Source organism: Typopeltis vanoorti, chromosome 17 (genome assembly GCF_054136105.1).
Source record: "Typopeltis vanoorti isolate ZY-2024b chromosome 17, IOZ_Tvanoo_1.0, whole genome shotgun sequence".
Lineage (NCBI taxonomy): Eukaryota > Metazoa > Arthropoda > Arachnida > Uropygi > Thelyphonidae > Typopeltis > Typopeltis vanoorti.
In genome coordinates, this window is record NC_143565.1 from 6685885 (window position 1) to 6713162 (window position 27278).

At 35.6% G+C, this 27278-nt stretch overlaps 1 protein-coding gene across 1 annotated transcript in view; it reads left to right on the forward strand.

Moving 5' to 3' along the window:
* LOC150097114 (putative ATP-dependent RNA helicase DDX5) overlaps nt 1-27278 on the forward strand; it is a 226691-nt gene that overhangs the window by 175358 nt on the left and 24055 nt on the right. Inside the window, exon 13 of the mRNA XM_090407103.1 lies at nt 22841-23077. Within this exon, the coding sequence (XP_090263229.1) occupies nt 22841-23077 (237 nt within the window). The remainder of the gene's footprint in view (nt 1-22840; nt 23078-27278) is intronic.

Genomic DNA, 27278 nt, shown 5'->3' on the forward strand with positions numbered 1-27278 from the left:
GTACTACGTGGATGATGTGTTCTCAATTTCGCTACATGGCCTAGATGCTCTCTCAATATTTTTTTTCAGACATCTAAACAACCAACATGACAGATTTAGGTTTACCTTAGAAATGAGAAAGTAACAACAGTCTTCCCTTCCTAGATTCCTTCATTACAAGCCTGCCTGATGGATTCCTGGCATTCTCTGTTTACAGAAAACCCACACATTCACAAATTGTTGCACCTTCCTCCCTCTCTGTAGGATTATTAAAAACCTATGTAACTAGGTCTAATTAAATATCTAATTGCCAGCAAAGGTTGGTCGATTGGTAGAGCCTCTGCTATTAATGGCTCGCAAAAAGTTGAGCAGGTTTGAGCGCGGTTAGTAGTTAGAAGGGGACTAATTGTTCAATGGTATTGGCACATTCTCCCTCGATGAGGCTTTGGACTCCCTGGAGGTGTCACATAATAATAAAAATAGTAGTGCTCTCACCAGTGAACTTTACCATATTCTCAAAACAAACTTAGCCAATGACTAGATCCCTCACCATACCCAAAATATATTAAAACCCTCAAAACCACACACATCCTCCTCCTCACTCTGAGTATACACCAAAACCATCACTTTTCCATATGTCTGGGACACATCTGAAGAACTTGCTAAAATTCTAAAATGATATAGCCTTATAACCACTTACAGACCACATGAAAAATTAGCAACTTTTGAGTCTACTGACCAAACAGGGAACCTTTGTAAGCCACATTATGTCCACTGTAATCAGAATAATGGTCTCATCTCTTTGGCTGAAAATCATTTCTGCATGAAAATGAAATGAGGAATCACGATTTTCATTCATTCACATAACAGTTATATTGTTGAATAAAATTCTGTCCAAGCAAATTAGGGTCATCATATTATTCAGTGGGTTTCTTTCTGTTGTGTTAATCATTATTTACCACACACACACACACACACACTCTCAAGTTACCATTGTTGCTACTTTCCTGCCCAGAACAATACCAATCAAATTTTCTCTTACAGTACCTATTTTGAGAAAACCAGGTGATCTGCATTTGGGTTCAGACTCAATAATATTGACTGTATACTTATTTATATAAGTTTCAAATCCTGTATATCTGATCTTTCTATTGCAAGATAAGGTTCATCGTAAAAGAACTGAAGTACTCCATAAGTGTAAATATAAATAGCATTTGAGTCTCAGGAATCTTGGGATGATGAACTTATTTAATCTTAATAACAAAAATTTCATGCTAGTTTCTTACATTTTGGAAAGTCCACAATTACAGTAGTAAATCATCAGAATTGATTCTTACAATTAGCTATATATATCAGAAATTAATTTATGGCTTTACTTGCTCATGTTGCTATTCTTATTGGAACTGTCTACTTGTTCACACCTCCTATTCTCACTTTAGAGGATTCCCGATTTTTATCTTATTTTTTCTTTTCTCAGGTCAGTTTTCCTTTCAGCTTTTCAAGGTTTCCAATTTTTCTCCATGTGTACATTTTTATGTTGGAACGTTGTGTTAGTAATAACGAGTCCATGTCCTGAGCAGAAATCCAACAGGTATTTGCCATTATTATTAGCTTTGCTCTTTTCTCCAAATTTTCTCAAAATATTTTTGTATGTCTGACAATCACTTCCTGCTCTGCTCTTTAGATCCTCAACAAGGATCAACTTTTCCTTTTTCATTATGTTAGTAGCTTTCTCTAGAGCCTCAAAAAATTCTTTCACTTCTACCTTAGTAGAGTCTTCTGTGGGACCATAGGCACAAATAAGTCTCATTGTCCAGTTCCCATTCTGATATTTGCCCATATCACTCTACTTGATATTGCCTGCCATTTAAGAAGATTATCTTTGTAATTAGTGTTGAATACTATAGCTACTCATTTTTTTCCCGATTGTTATTGTCTGAATATAACATTTTGTATTTATTGCTCAGAAAGATCTCACCAGTTTGTCTTTTTTTGTTTCAATCACCCCTATTATGTCTATGTGGTACTTATCAAATTCCTCAGCTAGCTCCATTTCTTTCCCATTCAGGCTTCTTATGTTGATAGTACTGATCTTGAACTCTGGTGATGTGGATTTAGGGTGTGTTTCAGGATTTGTTCCAGTAGCTGACTTTGCGCTGTTCACCCTGGTTCCCTGGGAAAACAACGGGGATCTTGTTTAACTGGGCAGCACCCCATCCAGCATGGGATTCTGTCATGTTGTACCATCATTTTATATTTTGGTTTAAGCCAATAAGAATACAATTTGGTCTGCTAAATCCCAAATTACCAGCCCATCCTCATTCGTTCAGTATCCAGGTAGATACCTAACAAGGTGCACCATAAGAAGGTGAGGATTGGATATTTGGTTAAAAGCCCTGGTTGGTTCTCTGCATTCCTTTAAACGATATGTGGTTGTTTGCTCTCAGTTATGCAGCTTTGACCCTTAAGCAGCCCTTCATGTAATTAGTGTATATTAACTTAATAAATAATGAGGTTTTAACTCAGATTTTTTTTTGTTTAACTTGATGTATTTCTCCAACACATTTCACTGTCTATAGGACTGACAATATCTTCAGGAGTTATTGACATAAGTAAAAATAAAAATGTTTAATAACAGCCATTATTTCTGTAAGTTGAACTATTCCATGATAACCCAGAAATTGATTATGAAACCACAGTATCCTTACCATACATTGGCAACACATCAAGTAAAATAGCCTAAATATTAAAATCAGCCAGCATCAGAAACAGCCTTGAAGCCAGTTAAAACATAGGAAACTTTATACTTACAAAGTTTCATTACAGTCCCCTAAGGACAAAGTTCCATTTTATGAACATCCTGGAGTACACTAGATTTCATGTTCTTGTAGAAAGGTGTATGGGATGGGGGATCGGTTTTGAAATCATAAAAAAAAATATAAGTGAAGCTTTGGGAGGGGACTCACAGTACACATCCTCAAAGAGAATCACATAGTGATGCTCTTTGAGGATGTGCATTAAATGGATGAAATTTGTTTATTAACGATATAGGGAAGTATCTAAGAGGAACAGTTCATTTCTTCGCTGATGATGCAAAGTTAGGTAGGACAATAGTGAATGCAGAAGATGTCAAAATCTTGCACGAAGACTTGGATAGATTGGAGTTCTGGGCTATGGAGAATGGTTGTCGATAGAGCATGAGAAGTGGTCAAGGAGCATTTACAGGAGGTTATGGCTGATTGTATACCTAGGGTCCGAATAGTAAAACAAGTAGGGGTTAAATGGATGAATAACATCATTAAGCTTGAGCTGCAAAAAAAGAAACAACTGTGGAGGGAATTTAAAGAGAAGGGTGACCTGCAAGCACATGAACGGTATAAAGCGCAGGCCAGAAGGGTAACGAGTGTGGTAAAAAAAGCAAAAGCGGATTATGAAAGGAAACTAGCTATGCAAGCTAAAGAGAATCCCAAACAGTTCTTTCAATATGCTGCAAGCAAGAAAAAAACTGTACACGGCAAAATGATTTTAAGGAATGACAATGGTCAGGAGGTCACTGAATCAGTCGATATAGTGGAGTTACTGAGCGAGCACTTTGCAAAAGTATATCATCCAGGTGGTGACATTGAAAAAATGAAGGAACCGTTAGTTTATACGGGAATTGTGATGAATGAAGTGGAGGTGAATACTCTATTACAGAACCGTAATGCGAATACATCTGTGGGATTGGAAGTATACCGGCATGGGTCTTGCGTGAAGTGGCTAAAGAATTATCAGTGCCCTTGACCATGTTGTTTAATCTGAGTCTCGGGTCTGGTTTAGTCCCGAAGGTGTGGAAAGAGGGGAAAATAGTTCCACTGCATAAAGGAGGATCCAAGATTATTTTTGCAAATTACCGACCGATCAGCATATCAGGGGTCGTTGTCAAGGTCTTGGAGAAAGTAGTCAAGGAAAAAATACAGGAATGGATTGATGAAAATGAGATACTGTACAGGGGACAGCATGGTTTTGTGAAGGGTAGATCATGCCTGAGTAACTTGCTCAAATTTTATAACACAGTGACGGCTGAACTGGATAAGGGTAATGGGTTTACAGTGATACTGCTGGACCTGGCTAAGGCATTTGACAGGATACCACATGAAATTCTAATCCGTAAACTACATATGGGAATGGATATAGGGTTGGTGAGATGGATAGGTGGGTGGTTGATGGAGAGATATCAGAGAGTAGTTTATTCAGGAGTAGAGTCCAAAAGACGGCCTGTGACTAGTGGTGTGCCGCAGGGTTCTGTTCTTGGACCACTGCTGTTTAATTTGTTCATTAACGATATAGGGAAAGATCTAAGTGGAACAGTTCATTTGTTCGCTGATGATGCAAAGTTGGGGAGGGCGATAGTGAATGCAGAAGATGTCAAAATCTTGCAGGAAGACTTGGATAGATTGGAGTTCTGGGCTAAGGAGAATGGATGTCAATTTAATGTGACAAAATGTAAGGTTATGCATTTTGGGGTGAAAAGATTAGCAGCAGTATACCACAGTGGGATTAGCCACTAGAGGGCTATATGGTATGTTGTGTTTGTGGATAGCTCCTGAACAGATAAGTGATATTTTGAGTAAAAATTGATGAATTTGCATAGTATTTACATAGTATTGTTTACTTTTAGTATTTTAGCAAGTCTGGGTGATTTTTGTGCGTTTTTTGAGTATTTTAATAGTAAATTGATAGATATGATTATCTGTGCACATGGCTCCCATAAAGAGGTATACAAAGTGGCATCCAGGTCCCCATATTTGTCTAAAAATCTTAACTTAAAGGATTTGATTCAGTGTACCGTTTGCGAAATGTATGCATTGAGGAGAGCAGTTGGAGTCTGGTTAAACAACGATAGTGGTGTGAATGTGTGCATAAAGTGTAAATAAGGATTTAAAGAGTGCTTCAGGTCGTGTAAGTGATATCGTTGATGAAAGGCCACTCTCACAGCTATAGTACCTGATAGCTGTGAGAGTGGTGTTGAAAGTGAGAATGAAGGTAAACATACAGAACGATTGAATGAATCATCGGAGAATAAAAATGATGACACCGACGCAATGAGTGAGATCACTTTATTACGCAGAGTGATACATATGGCAAATTGGCAGCTGGAGCATTGGCAAAAATGTTTACTAAGCGTACCAACTAATAATTGGCAAAAGTATGATAGAAAAAATAAGAGTATGATAATGAGTGTAAACAAAATGAAAGAGCGTGTGTTGTATGGAGATTCCTTCGTAAGAGGTGTGTTAGTTGAGAGTTTAACAAAATTGTACCAACCTGGTGCGAATGTTAAGAATGTAAGTGAGTCAATTAGAATGCAAAAGCAGCGGGTGAAAGAATTGATAGTGGTGGCAGGTACAAATGATTTGAAAGGAAACAAAAAGGCTATGAGTGAGGATGTGAAGGAATTGCTTGAGGTAGCAAAAGAGAAGAGTGAGAGAGTTAGGTTGGTGAGTCTGTTGCCGCAGTATGACAGTGAAGATATAGAAGGAGGGCCATAATTGTTAATGACTTTATGCATGAATTATGTTTGATGAGTGGTGTGGAATGAGTTCGATGTGCGAAAGGATTTATGTAAAATGGATGGTTTACATTTGAATGGATTCGGTGTATGGATACTTGAAAAGACGTTGTCGAATGTAGTGGAAGTGAATGTGCAGAATCAGGGAAACTAGAGTTATTAAGGGGGGGGGAGTAGATATGCAGATTTTAGGGAGACAATTGAGTATGTTAATGTGTGAATAAGCACTTTGCAAGAATATATCTTCCAGGTGGTGACATTGAAGAAATGAAAGAACCAATAGATTATACGGGAATTGTGGTGAATGAAGTGGAGGTGAGTAGTCTATTGCAAAACCTCAATGTCAATACATCTGTGGGATTGGATGGTATACCAGCTCGTGTCATACGTGAAGCGGCTAAAGAATTGTCAGTACCCTTGACCATTTTGTTTAATTTGAGTCTCAGGTCTGGGTTAGTCCCGAGGGGGTGGAAAGAGGGGAAAATAGTTCCACTGCATAAAGGAGGTTCCAAGACTGCTGTTGGAAATTACTACCGATTAGCATATCAGGAATCGTTGTCAAGGTCTTGGAGAAATTAGTCAAGAGAAGAATACAGGATTGGATAGATGAAAATGGGATACTGTATGGGGGACAACATGGTTTTGTGAAGGGTAGATCATGCCTCAGTAACTTGCTCATGTTTTATAACACAGTGACGGCAGAACTGGATAAGGGTAATAGGTTTATTTACAGTAATTCTACTGGACCTTGTGAAGGCATTTGACAGGATACCACATGGAACTCTAATCAGTAAACTGGAGCAGATGGGGATAGATATAGGATTGGTGAGATGGATAAGAGGGTGGTTGATGGAAAGATACCAGAGATTGGTTTATTCAGGAGCAGAGTCCAAAAGATGGCTTGTGACTAGTGGTGTTCTGTTCTTGGACCACTACTTCAATTTGTCCATTAACAATATAGGAAAGGATCTGAGAGGAAGTGTTCACTTGTTTGCTGATGGTGCAAAGTTGGGTAGAGCAATTGTGAGTGCACAGGATGTCAAAATTTTGCAGGATGATTTGGATAGTTTGGAGGATTGGGCTAGGTAAAATGGATGTCAATTTAATGTGGCAAAGTGTAAGGTTATGCATTTTGGAGTGAAAAGATTAGCAGCAGTATATCACATTGGTGGAACCGTACTCCAAGAGATTGATGAGGGCAGGGATTTGGGAGTGTTGGTGAATAGGGAGTTGAAGTTTAGGGGACACATTGCAAAAGTGGCCAAGTCAGCTCATCAAATCACTTGGTTGCTGAAAAATACTTTTAACAAGCAGAGACAAACAAGTTATTGTTCCTCTATATCGAGCCTTGGTAAGACCCCATGTAGACTACTGTGCCCAGATATGGACGCCAGGGTTTCTTCTTGATGGGGAGGAGGTGGAGAGGATCCAGAGACGAATGACCAAGATGATAGCAGGTCTGTGGAATGAACCTTATGAGAACAGGTTGAAGATTTGTTGGTTCCAAAAATTGGTTGATAGGCGGAAAAGGGGTGATATGATTGAGACATTCAAATTACTGAAGGGTTTCTATAGGATTAATCCAGAAGATATTTTTGAGAATAGGACTGGTGGTGGGAGAACTAGGGTCCATACATGGAAGCTAGGCAAGAATGTGGTTAGCAGGGGTGTTAGAGCTAGGTTTTTTTACTTGGAGAGTGGTGAATGAGTGGAATAAGCTGCCAGAGTTTGTTGTGGATGCTATGCCCGTGAATGGGTTCAAGGCGAGGTATGATAGATACTGTGTGAATGTCGAATAGTTGTTCTTGACATGATGTTAGGGCCTCCCTCGATGAGTCTGTTGACTCCTTGGAGTTACCCGAAATAATAATAGTAGTAATTGGTGGAACTGTACTCCAGGAGATTGATGAGGCCAGGGACTTGGGAGCATTGGTGGATAGGAAGTTTAGGGGACACATTGCAAAAGTAGCTAAATCAGCTCAACAACTCACTTGGTTGTTGAAAAATACCTTGACGAGCAGAGACAAGCAAGTTATTTTACCTCTGTACCGAGCCTTGATAAGACCTCATCTCGACTACTGTGCCCAGATTTGGTCACCTAGGTTTCTTCTTGATAGGGAGGAGGTGGAGAGGATCCAGAAGCGAGTGACCAAGATGATAGCAGGTCTATGGAATGAACCTTATGAGAACAGGTTGAAGATTTGTGGGTTGCAGAAATTAGTTGATAGGCAGAAAAGGGGAGATATGATTGAGACATTCAAATTGCTAAAGGGTTTCTATAGGATTAATTCAGAGGATATTTTTGAGTTCAGGACTGGTGGTGGGAGAACTAGGGGACACTTATGGATGCTGGGCAAGAGTGTGGTTAGCAATGGTTTAGAGCTGGGTTCTTTACTTTTAGAGTGGTAAATGAATGGAATAAGCTGCCAGAGTCTGTTGTGGGTGCTATGACGTGAGTGAGTTCAAGGCAAGGTACGATAGATACTGTGAGAATGTCGTATAGTTGTGTGGACATGATGTTTAGGGCCTCCCTTGATGAGTCTAAGGACTCCCTGGAGTCGCCCATAATAATAATAGTAAATGGGCAAGCATCTTCCATTTTTTACTTAAAAGAGAACTACTTCGACAGATTGCCAAGCAGTTTTCTGAGTTTGCTCAAAAGGCATGCTAAATAGAGATCATTCAGATGACATTCAGAGATCATTAATTAATGTTTGTAACATTCAATCCCTCTCCTATGCCAATCACATACAGGGTCTACACAGCAATGTAGAGACTGCAAGTAACATGCCTAATGATGCATGTAATTAAACTAGCATTCCAATCCTTTTAAATTTATAGAAATAACAGCTGTTTGGAATTTATTATTTTTTTTTTTTGTTATCTTTTTATTTATTTATGTTAAATAATTTCCTGAAGATGCATTCAGCCACATAGACAGCAAACATGTTGGAGAAATACATCTAGTGTTAACAAAAAACATCTACAAGTTTAAATCCTGGTTATTTAAAATGTCAATGTCAGTTTATTTAGATAATTTTTGTAGGTTAGTATATTTCTGCATACTGAGTAGATGATTGACTAATATAATAGTAACTAAATTTTTGTTCCCTAGTTGCTGTTGTTTGATTAACTTAAACTTTGTGGATTCTTCTTCTTCTTCTTGGTTTATATAAATTCAGAACTTCATTTGATGTTTCCATACATTGCTGATTTAAAATGAAAGAACAAGTTAGTGCCACATGCTCTGACATTTTTCTTTCTTTCGGTGTTCTGGTTACAGGTTTTCTCTGTTGGGTTGTATAATCCCTTGAATCTTATAGAAACCTTTCATTTCAACTGTTACTTTTATTTTATTTGAAAACATATTTTGCTATGTAAATGATGATGGAGTGGATATATTCAGTCGGTGCTAGACTATTCTGTGTATGTGGTTTGCTTGTACAAGAACAAACATGTCTGATATAGATCTGCCTATTCAGAACCTATGTGGTCACTTCATGTAGAATCTTTCGAACTCTTTATAAACTCAATAAATGAACACTGAAAAGCAGTTATAAAAATTGAATACAGAAACTCATGTTATTTCATTATCATCAAAAACTGTCTAAATCATACTGAAGACCATAAGATAATTTTCGAATTATCTGACACTGTGGATAGCATATGCATAATCCTTGATGTATCCATAAAAAAGAAATCTGGCAAAGTGATATGTAGGGGCTAGGAGCTTGGTTCATTCACTGAATTGAACTAAAATGTGTTAAAGAAACTGTTCCAACATCCCAAGATAACCATTCCATTCTTCATTAAGCCACACCATACTTCACTTTATATTGCAGTACCTCTCTTGGGTTGCAAGAATTTTCCAAGCTGCTTTTCATGTGCTGATTGACTTTTCCTTACTGATGGAACATACCTTTTTCAGAAAACAGGATACCATGAAAATATTCAGGAGTCATGCTGATCTCATGCAGCATATTATTTGCAAAGTCTTGTCATGTGGCTTCAGATCTGCACTTCATATGCAAATAAATGCAACAGCTTGTATAGTAATTGGTGCATGGTTGTACATGGCATGTTAGTTCCCTTAATGCTTGATTTATGGATTTAGTTGGACATTCCTTGGAAATACTGCAGTGCAACCCCCCCCCCCCCCAAACTTAGTACATTTTGTGTCACTAAAAACTTGTCAAACCAGGTTTTAATGGTATTTGCATTAGGTGCTGCACTTCCATACAATCTTGAATACTTCTGCTATATCATAATGAACATAGTTTCTACATGCTGCACAATTTGGGTGCAGTGCTAAGGTCTCCATTTTCTCTTGTGTCATGTAACGCAATTCTTTGAATTCTTTCATATATCACTCTATTATTCTAGCTATTAAAATAAAAAAATAAAAAATATTTTGCTTTGTGTATTATTTGCTTATTACCTAATTTTCTTTTCATTCATTTCTTTTCTATGTTAAAATAAAACAATCCACAGCAAGGGTTTGATTCTTAACACTATGGTAACTCTTACCACTAGACATTCTCACATTTGGCTATTCTTAGTTCTGATTTCTTTGATATATTATTGGCTTTGGTAAAAAGCACAAAAAAACATATGTCAGGTGTGTTTCCACTGGACTGAACTTTTGTATATTTTAAAAATCTTTCTAAGCACCACTCTTTCATAGAACATAGTTCAAAATGCGGAGATTATAGAGTTTAAGAACTAAGGATTCATAATTATAAAAGTTTTGTACTGGCAAAAAAATTGTTGTAGACTGGCATTTGGGAAACACTGATCGTATTCACCATCTGGATGGATTATTATTATGTGACACCTCCAGGGAGTCCAAAGACTCATCGAGGGAGGGCACCTACTATACAACTGTCTGTCTCCACCACTCAAACCACCATATACAACAAACTGCAACTACGCCAACACCATCTGCCTCCCACCACCACCACTTGTATTTTCACAGACAATCACAAACATCCATGCCTACGGCAGGATTCAAACCTGCACCCTTTGGCATAGAGAGATATGCTAACCACTTAGCCAACCAGGCCAGCTGTTATTGATTATATTATTGACTTGAAAAGCTCATGGCTACTTGTATTGTTAATGTATGAGGTGTTTTTTATGACATTGTATTTTTAACAATTTTAATGCCCATTATGAATGAGCTAATTATTTTGCAGAAGAGTTTGCCTTTGCCTGTACAAGCTTATAGATGTCACTTAAAATTATATCCTAGGACTTATTTATATTTGCCTTGCTATGTTGTTCTGTATTGTTTGTAACATTTAATATCATGTAAACAGTGTGACTTTTTTTGCTTCTATCTTAGGCCAATTGTAGAATTTATATCTTCTCTGAATTTTAATCCTGATATCTTAATGATAAACTTAAATATATGAAGTCTTTGGAATGAATTTATCATGAATTCATAGAATGTTTGATTAATGATTTCTCTGCACTATGAGCATGTAAACGAATACGAACATAGTTCTATGACCTATTTTGGAACTATATAAATTGTAACGTAAATTTATTCCCAAATAAAATTCATTTACACAGAATCTGCATTGGATGGGAAAGGGAGGGGAAGAATAGCATTTTTTAGTAAGCATGAACAAACTGAACATTGAATGCCATGAAGTTAATGAAGGTTGGGGGGGGGTGCTGCAATATGAAAATAAGTTCAGTATTTCTCCTTCAATAAAAGAATCTTTGTGTTTACTGCATATTTTCCATTTGTGAGTATTTTCTTACATAGTTCCTTCTGAACAGGTCTGTTTTCAGTTTCACTAAGTTAGCCTTGAGCCTCACTTCTGCTGGCATATCTCCATTGCTATATTTGATATTCAGCTTCACTCATTTTGAAAATAATCAAAATGGCTGCTGCTTATTGCAACTATTCTATGAAGTTTACCAAAATATTTGCTGTGCAAATAGAAGAATCACTTTATTTCAAGTCTTATCACAGGATAATTCCAAAGATCAGTAATTGAGGTAAGTTCATTTAATTTATTACAAATAATTAAATACATAATCTTCAAAATGATGCACTTGGTAAATTAACTATAATGGTTACATCACTGATTTGAAGTAAATTTTCCCAGCTGTTGTATCCAAACTTTATTTACCTTAGAAGGGCAAATTTTATAATCTATTCTAAGGCTGTTAACCAGAAAATCTGATGTAAAAATTCAAAAACAAATGTTCTTTGTATATTCATTTTAGAGGCTTTTAATGGAGTGAAACAGCACTGAGAAAGGATTTAAAATATTTAATTCTTCCAATATTTTTATCTCAGTCACTGAGACGACATCAGTGAGTATTTTTAATCCTTTCTCACTGCTGTTTCACTTCATTAAGCCTCTAATACGAGTTTCTCCCAGCACTTAAGCCTTAACACACAAGTTCTTTATATATATGTGAAGGCTTCTTTCTAGGATGAAAGTTTGTCACACATAGGGTGTTCATTTGTTGTACATTGATTTTAATGATTGCTAAAAATTGAAGTGTGTTTCTTGGTCAGCATAGTTCATGGCATTTCACTCTTGAATATTGGAGTGCATGTTTATATTCATACGCATCTGAAAAATTTATGTAAACAGTTTTAAGCAATATAATAATTGTTGGTGTGAGTTTTTCTATGATGAGTACAAGAATTTATCATTAACTTGCATATGATGCATAGTTCTCTTTTTTTTTACTTGATATCAAAACATTTAAAAGTTAAGTATAAACACTTTAAGGAAATGACACTTCTGATTGCTGTCAGCAGTATTACTACTCAAGCAGTTTGTACTATTTTCTGTGTAGTGCAAAACAATGCAAATGGCAATTCATTGAACTAGAATTAATAAATAGTCAAAAAGCGGATATTACTTGTTAAGTGGTAGTTGTAAATTATATAAATATTAATTTGTTTTATGTACAGGATCATGAAAATGTCCATATGATAATGTATTTCTGTTTAACAATACTTTGCATTCTTGTGGTTTCACAACTGATATTAACATTATTTGCATTGATTATTACAAACTAAAATGAATGGTATATGATCAAATTTATTGATAAATTGTTCCTTTTATATAGAGTTTTTCATATTAGTGCTCAACACACACCAGGAGAACTTGTTAATATTTTGATGGTTGCTATCGAGAATCATCAGAGCACAAATTATTTATAATGTTTTAGTGTAGTGCTTGTGTGATTGTCACAGTTATAATTTGTGTTGCGATGATGCTGAATATTGAGTGCAAATATAATATATCATGTACTCTAAATAGGTATAAGCATAGTGTGTATATGTTACAAAATTATTACAGGGGGATTTTGGTGTTCAGTGTTCCAGGTATGATTTCTGGAAGCATACTAGAAGATAAGAAAATGAGAGAAACTTGGGAAAGTACTAGCTAGATTTGGGCCAAACAGGGATTATTAGGATCAGATTTTTACTTTAAAAATTATGTTGAGAAATTATGGAAATGTGACTAGGATTTGTATTTAACATCACAACCTAGGTGATCATTTCATGATCACTCCCCAACTGGAGGAAAGTGTGAAATGCTACTCACATGAAATGATCGGATCTAAAACTCTCGATCCTTGTGCAGCCTTAGATAGTTGTCTCTCAAAAAATTCATTTTCCTTATTTCTAAATGCTATCTCTTCATTCTAATCTTTACCTACCATCAACAGGGTGTAGCATAGAGGCAGCCTGCCTCATGGCATGGCTTAATAAGGGCACTCATTCAGCCATATTGTGGTAGGCGGCATCGCTACACTAACAATTCCAGTTAATGTAACAAGTGCAGAAAGAACTTTTTTCAAGCTTAAACTGTTCAAAAATTATTTGTGAACAGCAATGACCCAAGGAAGATTGGTTGGTCTACCAACTATATCGATAGAGGCGGACATAGCTTATAATTTAAATTTAGAAGAGCTTATAAACAATTTTATTGCGATATCCCCGTAAAGCAAACATTTAATTAATATTATTATGCAATCGTTTTGCATTAATGTTTCTCTTGTAATAAAAACAAGATAGCAATTGGAGATTTTCTTACATTTTTGTCTTATAATCCATCAGGGGCGATATTTAATTATTTGCCTCATGGCGTGATCTAATCTGGAGATGTCCCTGACCACCCTAATTAAAATCATCCATAATAGAAATACTCTTCCTTTGTTCACTAATTCAAGTTGTTTATACATTTCTTCATCACCACCCTTCACATTACCCTGGCCTACAGCAACATCCAACTAAATATATCTTCCTGTCAAGCTCTGCTTTTACACCACACTGCCTCATAACCATTTCCACTATTTCTCTCTTTCATGTCTACGTTATGTGGACATAGTTCCCCTGCTGCAGCACTCCCCTCCCTTCTTGTCCTTTCTGTCCTCGTGAAAAATATTGTATCCTTCCATTTCTATTCCCGTTAGGATATCATCTTCATTTAACCATGTTTCACTTATTCCAATGATTTTGAACCAAATAAACTCAACCTATTTCAGTACATCAGCTCACTTTTAGATCCATAACCAGTTTTACCCGAGCTTCTTCTTGGTTGGGATTTCCTAACATCTGCCCTTGCCCAGTCACCTTTATCACTGCTTACTGCATATCTGCTCAGTCTCGACTTCCCCACTCACATCCTGATCTATTCCATTTTTATCTTTGAATTCATTGCTTACTTCTGATCTCTTGCTTATATCACACACTGCACTTCCATCTATTTTTCCAGTTCACTCACTCCTAAGCCATTTCAATGCAATCCATTATGTCTGTATAATTCCATTCTTCCTTCAAATACACCATACATCCACAAACTGCACTCCCTTCTCACACAGCTCTGTTAGCATACCATTCATGATTCTGGCTCTCCATCTCAACTCATCATTGTAATACCTCAACAACACACTGACATCCTTTTCCACTATACTGTTATCTTTCACTCTCTCAATAACTTCCTGATATTCACCCTTACGTTCTCTTTGTGTTCACTTAAATCACTTGTCCCCACAACCACCATTAATTCTCTTACTCATTTCCTCCTCATGTCCAAAGCATGAATTGTTATAAAGGAAATTGACATTAGGCTTTATCACAATTAGATATATTCCACTCAGTTGAATATATCTAATTTATGCAGCTGATGTAACCAAATAAATCCCGTTCAAGTCTTAAAGATTCTTTAACTAAATTGAATAACTAACAAATTTCACATGAAATTCAGTGATAAAAAGACATTTCGCTGATAAAAAAAAGACTGTTCAGGCTCGATATTTAGTTATGGCAAATTAAATATGAAAATAGCATAAGCAAAGCTGGTATGGTGGAGAGCCAGTTCAATAAATTTATATGGAACAAGAAAGAAATTAGCCAAACTAAACTGGCAACATTCATGAAACACTGTTCAAACTATTTAAAAGGGGATAATAAATCCCCCATTATTTCAAAGCCGAATAAGAAACTCGAAGATCAAAATCTAAGAGTTTCATGCCAAAGAACGTCCGGCAAGTCCATGTGTAAATCAACTCCTGGTGGTACAATACTAGGGCAACTCAGAGCAAAGGTGGAGCAACCTTTGATCTCTGTCCTTAATTTTTAACTGTTCAAACTAATTTTACTATGGATCTGAGAATTGGATTAAACATAAAAATGTTGACTGGAGACCATAGATATGTGAGTTTTGAGAACAGAAATGAACAGGTGTCAGCAATGGCAGAATAATATGAAAAATTATATTATATAGGAGCACGACACTGTTATCATTGAAGAATGTGTGAGTAATTATTATCGCACTCAAGGTTAGCAAAACAAGTGAGAGATGGCAGTTAAAGATCTGGCTGAATTGGTGCAGTTAGAATTGCCTTAGACTGAAATATTGGAGTCCCAATTAATACAGACTGATGTGGAGAAAATTATTGATAAGAAGTTAGTAATAATGTTGAACTTCATGGTAATGCTTAAGTGCTGGGTGGAACTCATGTTTGAGTAAAGCAGCACTGAGAAAAAATTAAAAATACTGTTTAACTCTTCTAACATTTTGTCTGAGTGACAGAAACATAATCAGGCCATACAATAAAAACTTGTAACACAAAATACAAAGGCAATACAAAATTAAATGTATTACAAGCTTATGTTGTAGTCCCTGTATCTCTGTGATGGAGATGAAATACTAGAAGAATTAAGCAGTGGTTTAATCTTTCTCAGTGATGTTTTACTCCATTAAGCCTCCAACATAAACACTGTGAACTTAATATACAAAGATGTGCTGAACAATTGTGATAATGACCATGAAGGAATTGAGATAGAATCATGTAACTTGCATTATTCTACATATTCCTCACCATGTGTTATACACTTGCTACAATGCAGCTGCATATATGACTTCACCATCTTTGGTAAGTTTTGTTCCTTTCAAGTGTTTCTTTAAATTTGGTAATAGGAAATAGTTAGATAACAGGAAATAGTTAGATGTGGCCACGTCTGGCAAATAGGGTGGGTGAGGCAGACACTGAAAGTCCAAGTTATGTATTGTCTGTTGGGTTTCGTGAGCAGGTGTGTTATCCTGTAAAAGCAACACACCTCTTCTCAGTTTCCCCGTGGTGTTTTTCGTTCAGTGCCTCCTTCAATTCCTTAAGAGCTGTTGAATAAACTGCTACTCTAATAGTTCCATCTTTTTTGAGGTACTTCTTGGTAAGGATTACACCATCCATATCCTAAAAGACAGTGGCAAGAACCTTTCCTGCTGACTTGGGTTTGGAACTTCTTGTCCATGGAGAACCTTTGTGTCTCCACTCCACTGACTGTTGTTTGGTCTCTGGATCTTAGCGATGAAGCCATGTTTCATCAACAGACACAATACAAGCCACAAAATTTGCACCTGATTTCTGAAAATGATTTAAAATTCCTTGAAAATGACAGCACACGTTCTCTCTTTTGGTCAGCATTCAAACATTTGGGGACCCACTTTGCTGAGAGCTTCTGAATGTCCAGATGTTGGTGGATAATGATCCCAATTCATTCCCTGATATCCCCAGAGTCTTTACAATGTTTTTGGCTGGTATTCATCTATCATGAAGGATCATCAATGTTTTCAGGTGAGATCACTATGGAAGGTCTTCTTTGGATATGCTGGGGTACAGTCCCCTAAAGTCTCGCACAAAGTTTGGTGAATCTCAGTTGTAGATGTTTCTTGAAGCACAAAAAACTTGATGATGGCCCACACCTCTGCGTCTTTGAATTTCTCAAAACCTCCAACATATCTTCTTATATATCCTAAATGAAAAAGAACAAATTATTACAATTTGATGAAATATTAAAGGGGTTAAAGGGTTTTAAGATATGTTCTTTCTTGTGGTTATATCAGTTGCTTTAATATCATTTTTGTTCTAGGTGTTTATCAGAACTTTTCATCCCCTCCCTTGTAATACTGTTATAGTTTCTAGCATATCCCTTGAAAGTACATATCAAGAATTTGATGTGCCTATTATCCATGCCTAAGCTGTGAAAATTAAACAAGTTGCAGAATTTCAACATTAGTAAATGCTAACAGTTTTGTACACAATGAATGATGCCAGCAAGTTTGGGTTTTATCCAAGAAAAGGTCAAAACTTTATATGAGGTTATTAAAGAACTGAATGAATTGGATATTAGGCCATTTCATGCAAGTCATAGTTGGTTCCACTGTATCAAAAAGTATTGTCTTTAAATGATATATAAATAGCTGGAGAAGATGACAAAGAGGCTGCTGAATCATTCTTCCCAATGATATTGAAAACTAGTTTCAAGAAGGCAACTCTTAATCTAAACAAGTATTTGAAAAGGACTTTATGTCCCACAATGTGCACATCTTGTATGATGAGCTTCATGCATCTGGTTCTAAGACTACAATGGATCTATGTGTTGCTGCTTACCATTGCAACATTGATTGCAAGCTCAGATTTCTAGTGTACCATTTCAACTCTAGAATTCAAAACATCTTCTGTTGGTTGAATCTAATGCAAAAGATGGACAATTGAAAGTTCATTGTGGCCTACTCTTTGTGAGGTAATTTTGCTATTAAAATTTTACTTCTTATAGATATTTAATTTTCCATCTACCTTGTCTAATGATATGTCAGAAAATGTTCATTATATTTGTTTCCCAGTATGACCTCACCTAGTTATATAATCTCTTAAGGCATGATATCTACTTTCATGGTAATCACTTATGCAGTTTATAATAAATCTAAATAGCAAGAATGTGCCTGTGTCCAAGATATTCGACAAAAAGGATACTGTAGATCATGGAGTTACTTTAACTTACTTTGGATCTGTATATTGCTTGTATAAGTGAGGATAGTTAGTAGCACTGAATTATCTGATATCTAAAAATAAGTTGGTATCCTTAGCCCATTTGATTAGAAGAGTTACTACTAATGTGCGAGAGTTGCTCAATTCTTGTGGGAGGCATAATGACTAGGAAATGAAAAACCTGAACATGCCAGCCAGTTATTCAAATGTTATCAGTTAAAGTTGAAGCAATTACACTTATAAATGATGTAATAAACATTTTGAAAATGAACCTGATCATTATTTTGGAACCCAGAAATTGTGATAAGTTTACCAGATCATGCCTAATAACATTACAGTGAAAAACAGGAAAGCAGCACGCTGGTAATTTTCTTCTCCTCTCCATATTCAACCTAGTGAAGAAAATTGGTCTAAATATTCTATCTATATCATCTAATGTTGATCTCCAGTAAAAACAACAAAAAAGTGAGTTCACTACTGCCTGTATCTCATCACTCACTACAAGCAGGCACATTAAGCCATTCAGTGTTAGTAAGTGGAGATTAAAGGTACTGAACAATATAGAATGCAGCTCTACTAAAGCTTTCCTCTCCTCCATATTCAGTCTTAAATAAATAAATCATCTGATGAATAAAACATTCGTGTTTATTAATGATCCAGCACCAACAAATGATTGACTTTGCCTTTATCTCATCACTACAAGTAGGTACATCAGCCATTCAGTGTTAGTCAAAACATTTTTCTTCATTCTTTTTCTGTATCATAACAACATATACTTAATGCTGTCATTTTTCAGATATAGATATTGACATTTACCTATATATATAAATATATATTATTATTACAAATATAGAATTTTCAATTAAGCTTCATGACCATTGTAAGTGTAACTGAATGGCTTAAAAAAACAGAAGACAGTTAAAAATGAAAAAGCATCTTTTATAAATAGAAAATATAAGCACAAGAAGAACTCAATCTGAGAGACTAAACTCCAAAGTGAAAAAGTAAATAATTTATTATTAAATTCAGTTGTGAGGTGTTGTTTAGTAAAATCACTACCTGAAACTGGGAAAGTTTGAGGCAGTTATTTTTAAAGTTGTAATGCTCTGATGAATCACAGTTTCAAAGCTTTATCAAAAAAAGAGGCTTTTACATAATGGCTCAGTCATTTTCCAAAGGAAAAGACTAGGCCATTATGTGAAAGACCTGCTTTTTTTTTTTTTTATGAAAATGAATATAATACTAGTGTTTCTTTTCATAACATCATGATCTTCCAGTTTGCCTATAATAGGAATGATCTTTAGGAGAGCATAAAGTCGATTACTTGTAAATGTGGCAGAAGGAGACTAGAAGGTTTACATTATACAGAAGTCTTCATAGCTTTGCTGACAAATCTTGACATAAGAAATAGAATAGAACAAGGATCAATGGCATAACTTCTTTTATCTTAAAAGCAATAGTTTTTCATGTTTCTCCCACCCACAAAAGGTTATTTGCAAACCTATAGTACATTTCATACCATGGTGGTTTAAAAATTTTCTTTTTCTATTATGGAAATACAGGAATACCTCGATTATCGCGGTTATTGTTGCCACGAAAAATACCGCAATAATTGAATCTGTGATAATCGGGATAAATAATGCGTGTAAAATGGGTGATCAATGCCAAGGATTTTTCAAATCTATTAATTAAATTTTATATATCAAGTAAAAAAGAAATGTGTTAAACGTGTTAAGTAAAAAATGAAGGTTCATTAAGAAAAACAAGATTATTCTTTAATCTTTATTTATATATAAGAAGTACATAAGTACATACAATTATTCTTGCTTGGATAAAAATTGGTGTAGAGTTGTCTGGTGGAATTTTTTCTTTCCTTTTTCTTCATATAAAACTCGGTAGCAACGGATGGAATTTTCAATTTCCTGACGAACTTTCAGTGATCGCTCGAGATTAGGATCGCCGTTCAAGATTTTTTTCTTTAAAATTTTCAGCAATTCTAAACATTTCATCCATTTCTTTGAGGGTAAATTCCTTCGGTGCCAAGTCAATTTGTTCATCATTATCATCGATTTGAGCATCATAAGCACGTTCTCTCTCGAGGTTAATTAGGTCTTCATCATCCAGCTCCTTATCATGTGACTGAAGCAGGTCCTGAACATCACCTTTTTCAATTTCTTTTAGTCCTAGATCGAAGCCCTAGAGTTTGTAGTGTGGTCTAAAATATGGGGAACAGTTGATTCATTTAGACCGTACTCTCTTGCAATTTTGGCTTTGGTTATGCCTGCTTCATACTTATTTATCATATGCAACTTATCTGCTAAGCTGAACACTCTACATTTCTCCTTGATAGCTGTAGACTTGAAATCATCCTTGTTTCTTTTAGCATTCATTATAGGGGTAAATAACAAGAGAAATAAATATCCACGTGTACTTCAGGCAAGGGTGGATAGTTACTGGTAAGTGGTGAGAAGGCGCAGTCGGATAAAAATGAAGCGCTACAGGAGAGCAATACCTGGAGAGTGGCAACTCGAACTGGTTGCATATGTAGTGGGCTACATCTCGCAGCCGCGATAATTCGAATTTGGAGCGCAATAATTGGAATTTTGGTATCAAATTATAAACTGCGATAAATCGAGGTATTCCTGTATATATATATATATATATGTGTGTGTGTGTGTGTGTGTATATATATATATATATAAAAAAATTTTTTTTTTTTCTATTTTAATTTATGATTTACATAGTCTGGAAACCCTATTCTAGAAACCAAACATGGAACTTTTTCAAGCCACTTTGGGCCTCCAATAAGCAGGGCATTGGTCTTACATTGGCAATGAAATTCATTTCTTCTACCTAAAGACTATCAGAAAATCCATCCCTGTGGTGGGATTCAAACCTGCAGCCTGTTGGTTGGAGAGCTGGCACACTAACCACTCGACCAACCAGCCCATTGAACAGTTTATAACACCATTAGAGAGAATGAGAATGTCAATACTATGTTGCAATTTTTGATATAACAGAGCTTCAGTAGGCATAAAGTGCATGTGCAATATACTAAGGTTTTGATAATGTCAGACTTTTGAGCAGGAGTTTGATAGGAAGCGACATCAATATTTCTTCTTCTGTAGGTTTCTTTCTACTCAAGTCTTTTCTGCTAATGAGAATCATTATCAACTAAGCTGCAGAGGCTTTGACTATATAAACTTAAATGTATAGTGAAAGCAGGGACCCCCCCCCTAGGAATTTTGCTGCCCCTTCTTCCTTATTTTTCGTATAGTTTATGCCAACTTTGCCACCAAAAAAACTTGCCGGCCCGTGCAAATTCATGTCTTGCACCATCGGTAGAGCCAGCCCAGAGTGAAAACCTCCATGTATATGTACATATATGTGCAGGTTTTTATATATGTATAGATATGTAGTGTACATATATGTACACTACATGATAATACATGACAGCTGAAAATGTATCCTTCCATTCCTTTAGTTTTAATGGAATAATTGTTATCTCAAAGTATGAATTTACTTCGCTTTAACATAAATGAGCAATTGCTGTATGCCAATATATTGTAGAATATGAATCATAGCCAGTATTGCATATCAGTAGCTAAAATAATCATGTCTCATTGAACTATAAGATAAAATTGTTTATAATACTACATTTAACATTAAACATGTATATTTGAAGTGAGTTATCACATTTTTTACATTTCTTAATATGTAATTACAGTAATCTACCATTTACCCAACCATCAAAATAATGACGTTTCATTTAATCAACCCTTCTATGTTGATTACTTCTCTCTCTCTCTCTCTCTCTCTCTAGAGCACTTATTATAGTACTTCGATTATCTGAACTTGTCATTCAGATAATTGATGGGTCGGATAAATGGTAATTACTGTAATTAGGTGAAAAATATTCTGAAAGTTATAAAGGTTATAAAGGTGACACAATATTTGCAGTTAAATTATCACTGTACAAGATATTATAAATTGCAAACTGCAAAATTTGCTTAACTAGATTGTGGTGTATTATATTATTTCAGGTGGGGATGTTAGTATGTTTCTTCAAGTCCACTGTATGTGGCAGTTTTAAAAAATATTAAAGCATGTGCAGTGCAAGTTGTTTCTGGTTGCATCAACTTTGCTGTTATTATATTATTTAGTTCTCTTCCTTTCTGAAATGCTAATTAATCTTTAAGAAGAGTGTATTTTAAGTTGATGGAAGGATCTGTATCCTTCGCCATACATATTTTGCTGAACTAAGAATGCTTGTTTTCCAGTGATGCAGTTGTCATTGGAAGTTAAAAGAAACACCATACTTTACTGCATCTTTGCAAGGAATATAATTTACTACTGTCAGCAGTGAGTTTAAATTTTATCTTCTTTATCTATGCATCAGCCATCATTAAGAAGTGATATTGATTCATGTTTTTCTGCTCAGTATTTAGAGTTTAATCATAAATACTGGGTGTGTGATAAAGATGGAGGGGACAGTTCCTTTGCTAAATGAATAATTTACACAGTCTTGTTAATTATCATTTAGGACTTTACAATTTATAAGATTTATTTAAAAATGAAAGTGAGATGAAAATTACCCAAAATAATCGAGAACAGAGACATAGCAAATTATTTCCTACCATGCATGATATGAACAAACTGTAAGTATGTCTAATCACATTCGCTGTATTTTGAGTTTTTGTAATCATAGTAATTTGATATAGCTGATATAGCTGTGTACAAACTTAAAATTTGAGTACAGTTTGAAAACTAAGTAGGAAACAGATATTTTTAATATTCCATGAGTAAATTTCAGTGCATAATGATCTAGAAATACATTTCTTATAACTAATAAACTAAGTTATATTAGTGTCTGTGTGTGTGTATTAGATTCCTCAAAATATATATATATTTTTTTTTTCAAGGAAACTCTGATTTTATATTTTTACATGTGTTTCATTTCATAAATTCTAATATGAGTCTTATAATTTTGCAATTCAGATGTGGATGACATCAAATTTGTAATAAATTATGATTATCCAAACTGTTCTGAAGATTATGTGCACCGAATTGGTAGGACAGCACGAAGCAACAAATCTGGCACTGCATACACATTTTTCACTCCTTCTAATATGAAACAGGCTAGTGACTTGATATCAGTACTTCAAGAGGCTAATCAAACTATCAATCCAAAGCTTTATGAAATGGCTGATATGTCCAGAGGTTCTGTTGGAAGAGGTAAGTACTTGACATTTCTTATTACAGTTTTTTGTTATATTTTTACTTACAAATATTATTTAAAAATAATTGATACATTTTCTGCTGCAATTTATGAAATAGAGTAGAAAGTATTGCTCTCTTCAAACTTAAGTATTGAAGAATAGAGCATATTCTTATTTGCTTTATACAGTTGACTTCAGAGTTTTATCCGATGTGTGAAAATATCATGTGCATCTTACAAGAAAGAATGAGAGTATTTTTGAATTACTCATTAAATTTTAAATTATAAAGCCCATGAACTTATTAAACTAAAAAATAAAATTAATTTGAAATAAAGTTGGAACCTTATCAGTTTTAGTAATCACAATATTTTTATTCTTATATAGGGTGGCCTATAAGTCATGAAGGGGTTTAAACATTTAATAACTTTTTTATTTATTAATTATTTTTATATTTTTTTTGTTATAATGAAATACAGAACCTAGAGATTTTTTTTTATTAGTTATTCACATTTTAAATCCCTTTGTGACTTATGGGCATCCTGTATAGCTTTTTAAAGCAGTTGTTTCTTTCCGTGTAATATTACTTTTTTGGTGGTTTTAATTTGTTTTAGATGCTTGGTATGTCTAAATGTACATTATTGGCTATTCAAGGTGAAAGATAGATGTCCCGTTCTATATTCATCATAATTTCTGGTTTTGGAAATTGTTCAGGTGTAATAGTGAAGTTAGACCTTGACTGAGAGAGTGTTTGTAGCTTCTTCTGTAAGCACCTGTGATGATAAGTTTATCGTCCTGCCATCTCATTTGAACATAGTACGTTAGTGCTGTTGTGAGATTTCAAATTTTTACAAGTGCTGCTTTTAACTTTTGTGATTTTTTTTTTTTCCCAAAGAAATTTGAAATCCTGCAACAGTGCCAACATACTATGCTCTGATTGAGACTTCGATCATAAATTTATGATCATGGTCAAAATTTATCATCACAGGTCCTTACAGAATTAGCTATGAATCTCTCGGTCAAGGTCATAACTTTGCTATTTCACCTAAACAAGTTCCAAAAGCAGAAATTATGATGAATAGAACTGGGCATCTATTTTCCAGCTTCAATAGCCAGTAATGTACATTTAGACATAACAAGCATCCTGAATAAATCTAAACTACCAAAAAGTATATTCCACAAAATAATATTCTACCGAATGAAATAACTGCTTTAAAAAAGTTATTAAATATTGTGATTACTAAAGTTGATATGGGTAAATGCTACAGTTATTGTAAATCGAGAGGATTACAACAAACAAAAAATGCAAGACCCAGCTAAGTCTTAAAAGAAAAAAGTTCATAAATTATTGGAAAAAAAAGTGACTACTTGTCCCAAAGAAATCATCAACAAAATAAAGCCTGTTCATGTTAAACTATTAACCCATAGGTACCCCATAAATAAGGGTACCCCCTTATTTATGGGGTAATAAATAATACCTAAAATCCACAAATCTAATATTCCACCATGCACACTATAGTTGATAGCATAGACCACGGGTCGGTAACCTATGGCCCACGGATCACTGAGTGACCCATGAAAACATTTGGATTGACCCAGTGAATGTTTGTATTTGAAAACTAATAATACTAATCTAAATTTAAAAAATAAATAAATAAATAAAAGTTAATTTCTTTTTATGTTTTTATTTAAATTAATACAGTTACATTTGGCATTGTGAACTACGCTTACCTCATGACAATTTATTTACTTTCATTGTTGACATATATGCATATTCCATGTAGTCTACGATAGTGCACGTATCATTGCTGATAGTAAGTCAAACGGTTGCTGCTGTTAATACCTTTAAATTTGCATAGAATTTATAAGGTATTATAATAACTATAATAATAAATGACATCTTTATTTAATTAATATTTATTTTTAGCCATGTTGAAACCATGGAGTTTCGACATGGTTGTGTAATTTTTGCATGGAAAGTGTAACAAGTTGAATTTAAAATATTAAGCATCATTATGAAACCAAGCATTTGAATTCAATGAGCAAATTCAGCATGGAAGAAAGATTAGCATACATAAAACTATGTACAGTGGTACCTTGGATTGCGAGTAACTTGGTCTGTGAGTGTTTTGCAAGACGAGTAAAAATTTTTAATAAATTTTAACTTGATAAACGAGCGAGGTCTTGCAATATGAGTATTACCTATATGCTTTGTTTGCCAAGCGTCACGTGATCACAAGCCACTCAGGATTGTGGGTAATCGTCTCACATGCTCGGCCTCAATCGGCATACCTCATTCGTATAGTCAACATTTGTACTAGCATTGTGACCTCGTGTGTGTGTGTGTGTGTGTGTGTGTGTGTGTGTGTGTGTGTGTGTGTGTGTGTGTGTGTGTGTGTGTGTGTGTGTGTGTGTGTGCATAAAGCATTTTTTATTTTGTGTCCAAATAGTGACTGTTCTTTATTAACTGTACTACGACAATGGCCCCAATGAAGAAAAGGGTTGAAAAGGAAGGCGGTAAGAAGAAGGAGATGATTACAGCGGAAGTTAGAAGGAAATCATCGGGAAGCACAAACAAGGAATGCAAGTGGCCACCATCACAAGATTTTATAAGAAGTCTACGTCAACGATTTGCACAGTATTAAAGAAGAACTAAGGGGGCTAGATGTAGCAAAAGGATTCACGAGAGTATCAAAGCAATGGCCACCACGTATTCTGGAAGATGTAGAAAAGTTGCTTTTGGTGTGGATAAAAGAAAAGCAACTAGCAGGTGATACTGTGACCGAGAACTTGATCTGTGAGAAAGCAAAGGCCTTGTACGCCGACCTCGTAAGTAAACTGCCAGGTACATCTACAGAATACGAAGAAGGCTTCAAGGCGAGCAGGGGATGGTTTGATAACTTTAAGAGGAGAAGTGGCATCCATAGTGTTGTGAGGCACAAGAGAGGCTGCGAGTTCGGACGCAAAGGCAGCTGATACGTTCGTTGCCAAGTTCCAGAAGCTCATGGTTTCAGAGTGTTACCTGCCGCAGCAAGTTTTTAATTGCGATGAGATGGGGATTTTTTGGAATAAGATGCCAAAGAGGACCTACATTACAGCAGAAGAGAATGCAATTCTCAGTCATAAGCCCATGAAAGACCGTCTCACCCTCTTGCTGTGTGCTAATGCAAGCGATAATTTCAAAGTCAAGCCTCTGCTCGTGTATCATTCTGAGAATGATACACGAGCCTTCAAGAAATGAAAGGTGCAGAAGAGCCAGTTAAACGTTATGTGGAGGTCCAACAGCAATGCTTGGGTCGCTTGTATCTTGTTCGTTGAGTGGATTAAAGAGGTCTTCGGTTCTGCAGTGAAGAAATACCTTTTAGAAAAAAAATTGCCACTCAAAGTCATGCTGGTTATGGATAATGCTCCTGCTCATCCTCCAGGCCTTGAGGATGACTTACTGGAAGAATTCGAGTTCATTAAGGTCAAGTTCCTTCCTCCCAACACTACTGCATTACTCCAGCCCATGAATCAGCAAGCCATTTCGAACTTTAAAAAGCTTTACACCAAGGCACTATTTCAGCAATGCTTTGAGGTGACCGAGGGAACTAACCTTACCCTCCGAGAGTTTTGGAAAAATCATTTCCACATCATAAACTGCGTCAAGATCATCGATAAAGCCTGGGATGGGGTCACCAAGAGAACCTTTAATTTTGCTTGGAAAAAACTGTGGTCTGATTGCGTCGAGGGGTTTGCTCATGAACAGGAGCTGCCAGTTGTCGATGAAATTGTGTCCTTGGGGAAGACCATGGGACTGGAGGTGAATGAGGACGACATTCAAGAGCTGGTGGAGGAACATGGCCAGGAGTTTACCACCGACGAAGTGATGGATCTGCATCGCGAGCAATAGCAAGAGGTTATGGAGGAGATCTCGTCTGAGGAGGAGGAGAAAAAGACAGAGACATTCCTGTCTTCAAATGAGATTAGGGAGGTGTGTAAAATGTGGGAAACAGTGCAAAATTTTGTAGAAAAGCACCACCCGAGTAAGGCTGTGGCAGTGCGAGCGATGAATCTGTTTAACGACAATGCAGTGTCATATTTCCGTGAAATCCTCAAAAGGAGGCAAAAACAAGTGTCATTGGATAGGTTCCTTGTTAAAGTCGCACAAAAAGAAAAAGAGTCAACAGATAGCAGTGATTCTGTTAGTGACAATGAAAGTCGTCCTACCCAATACAATT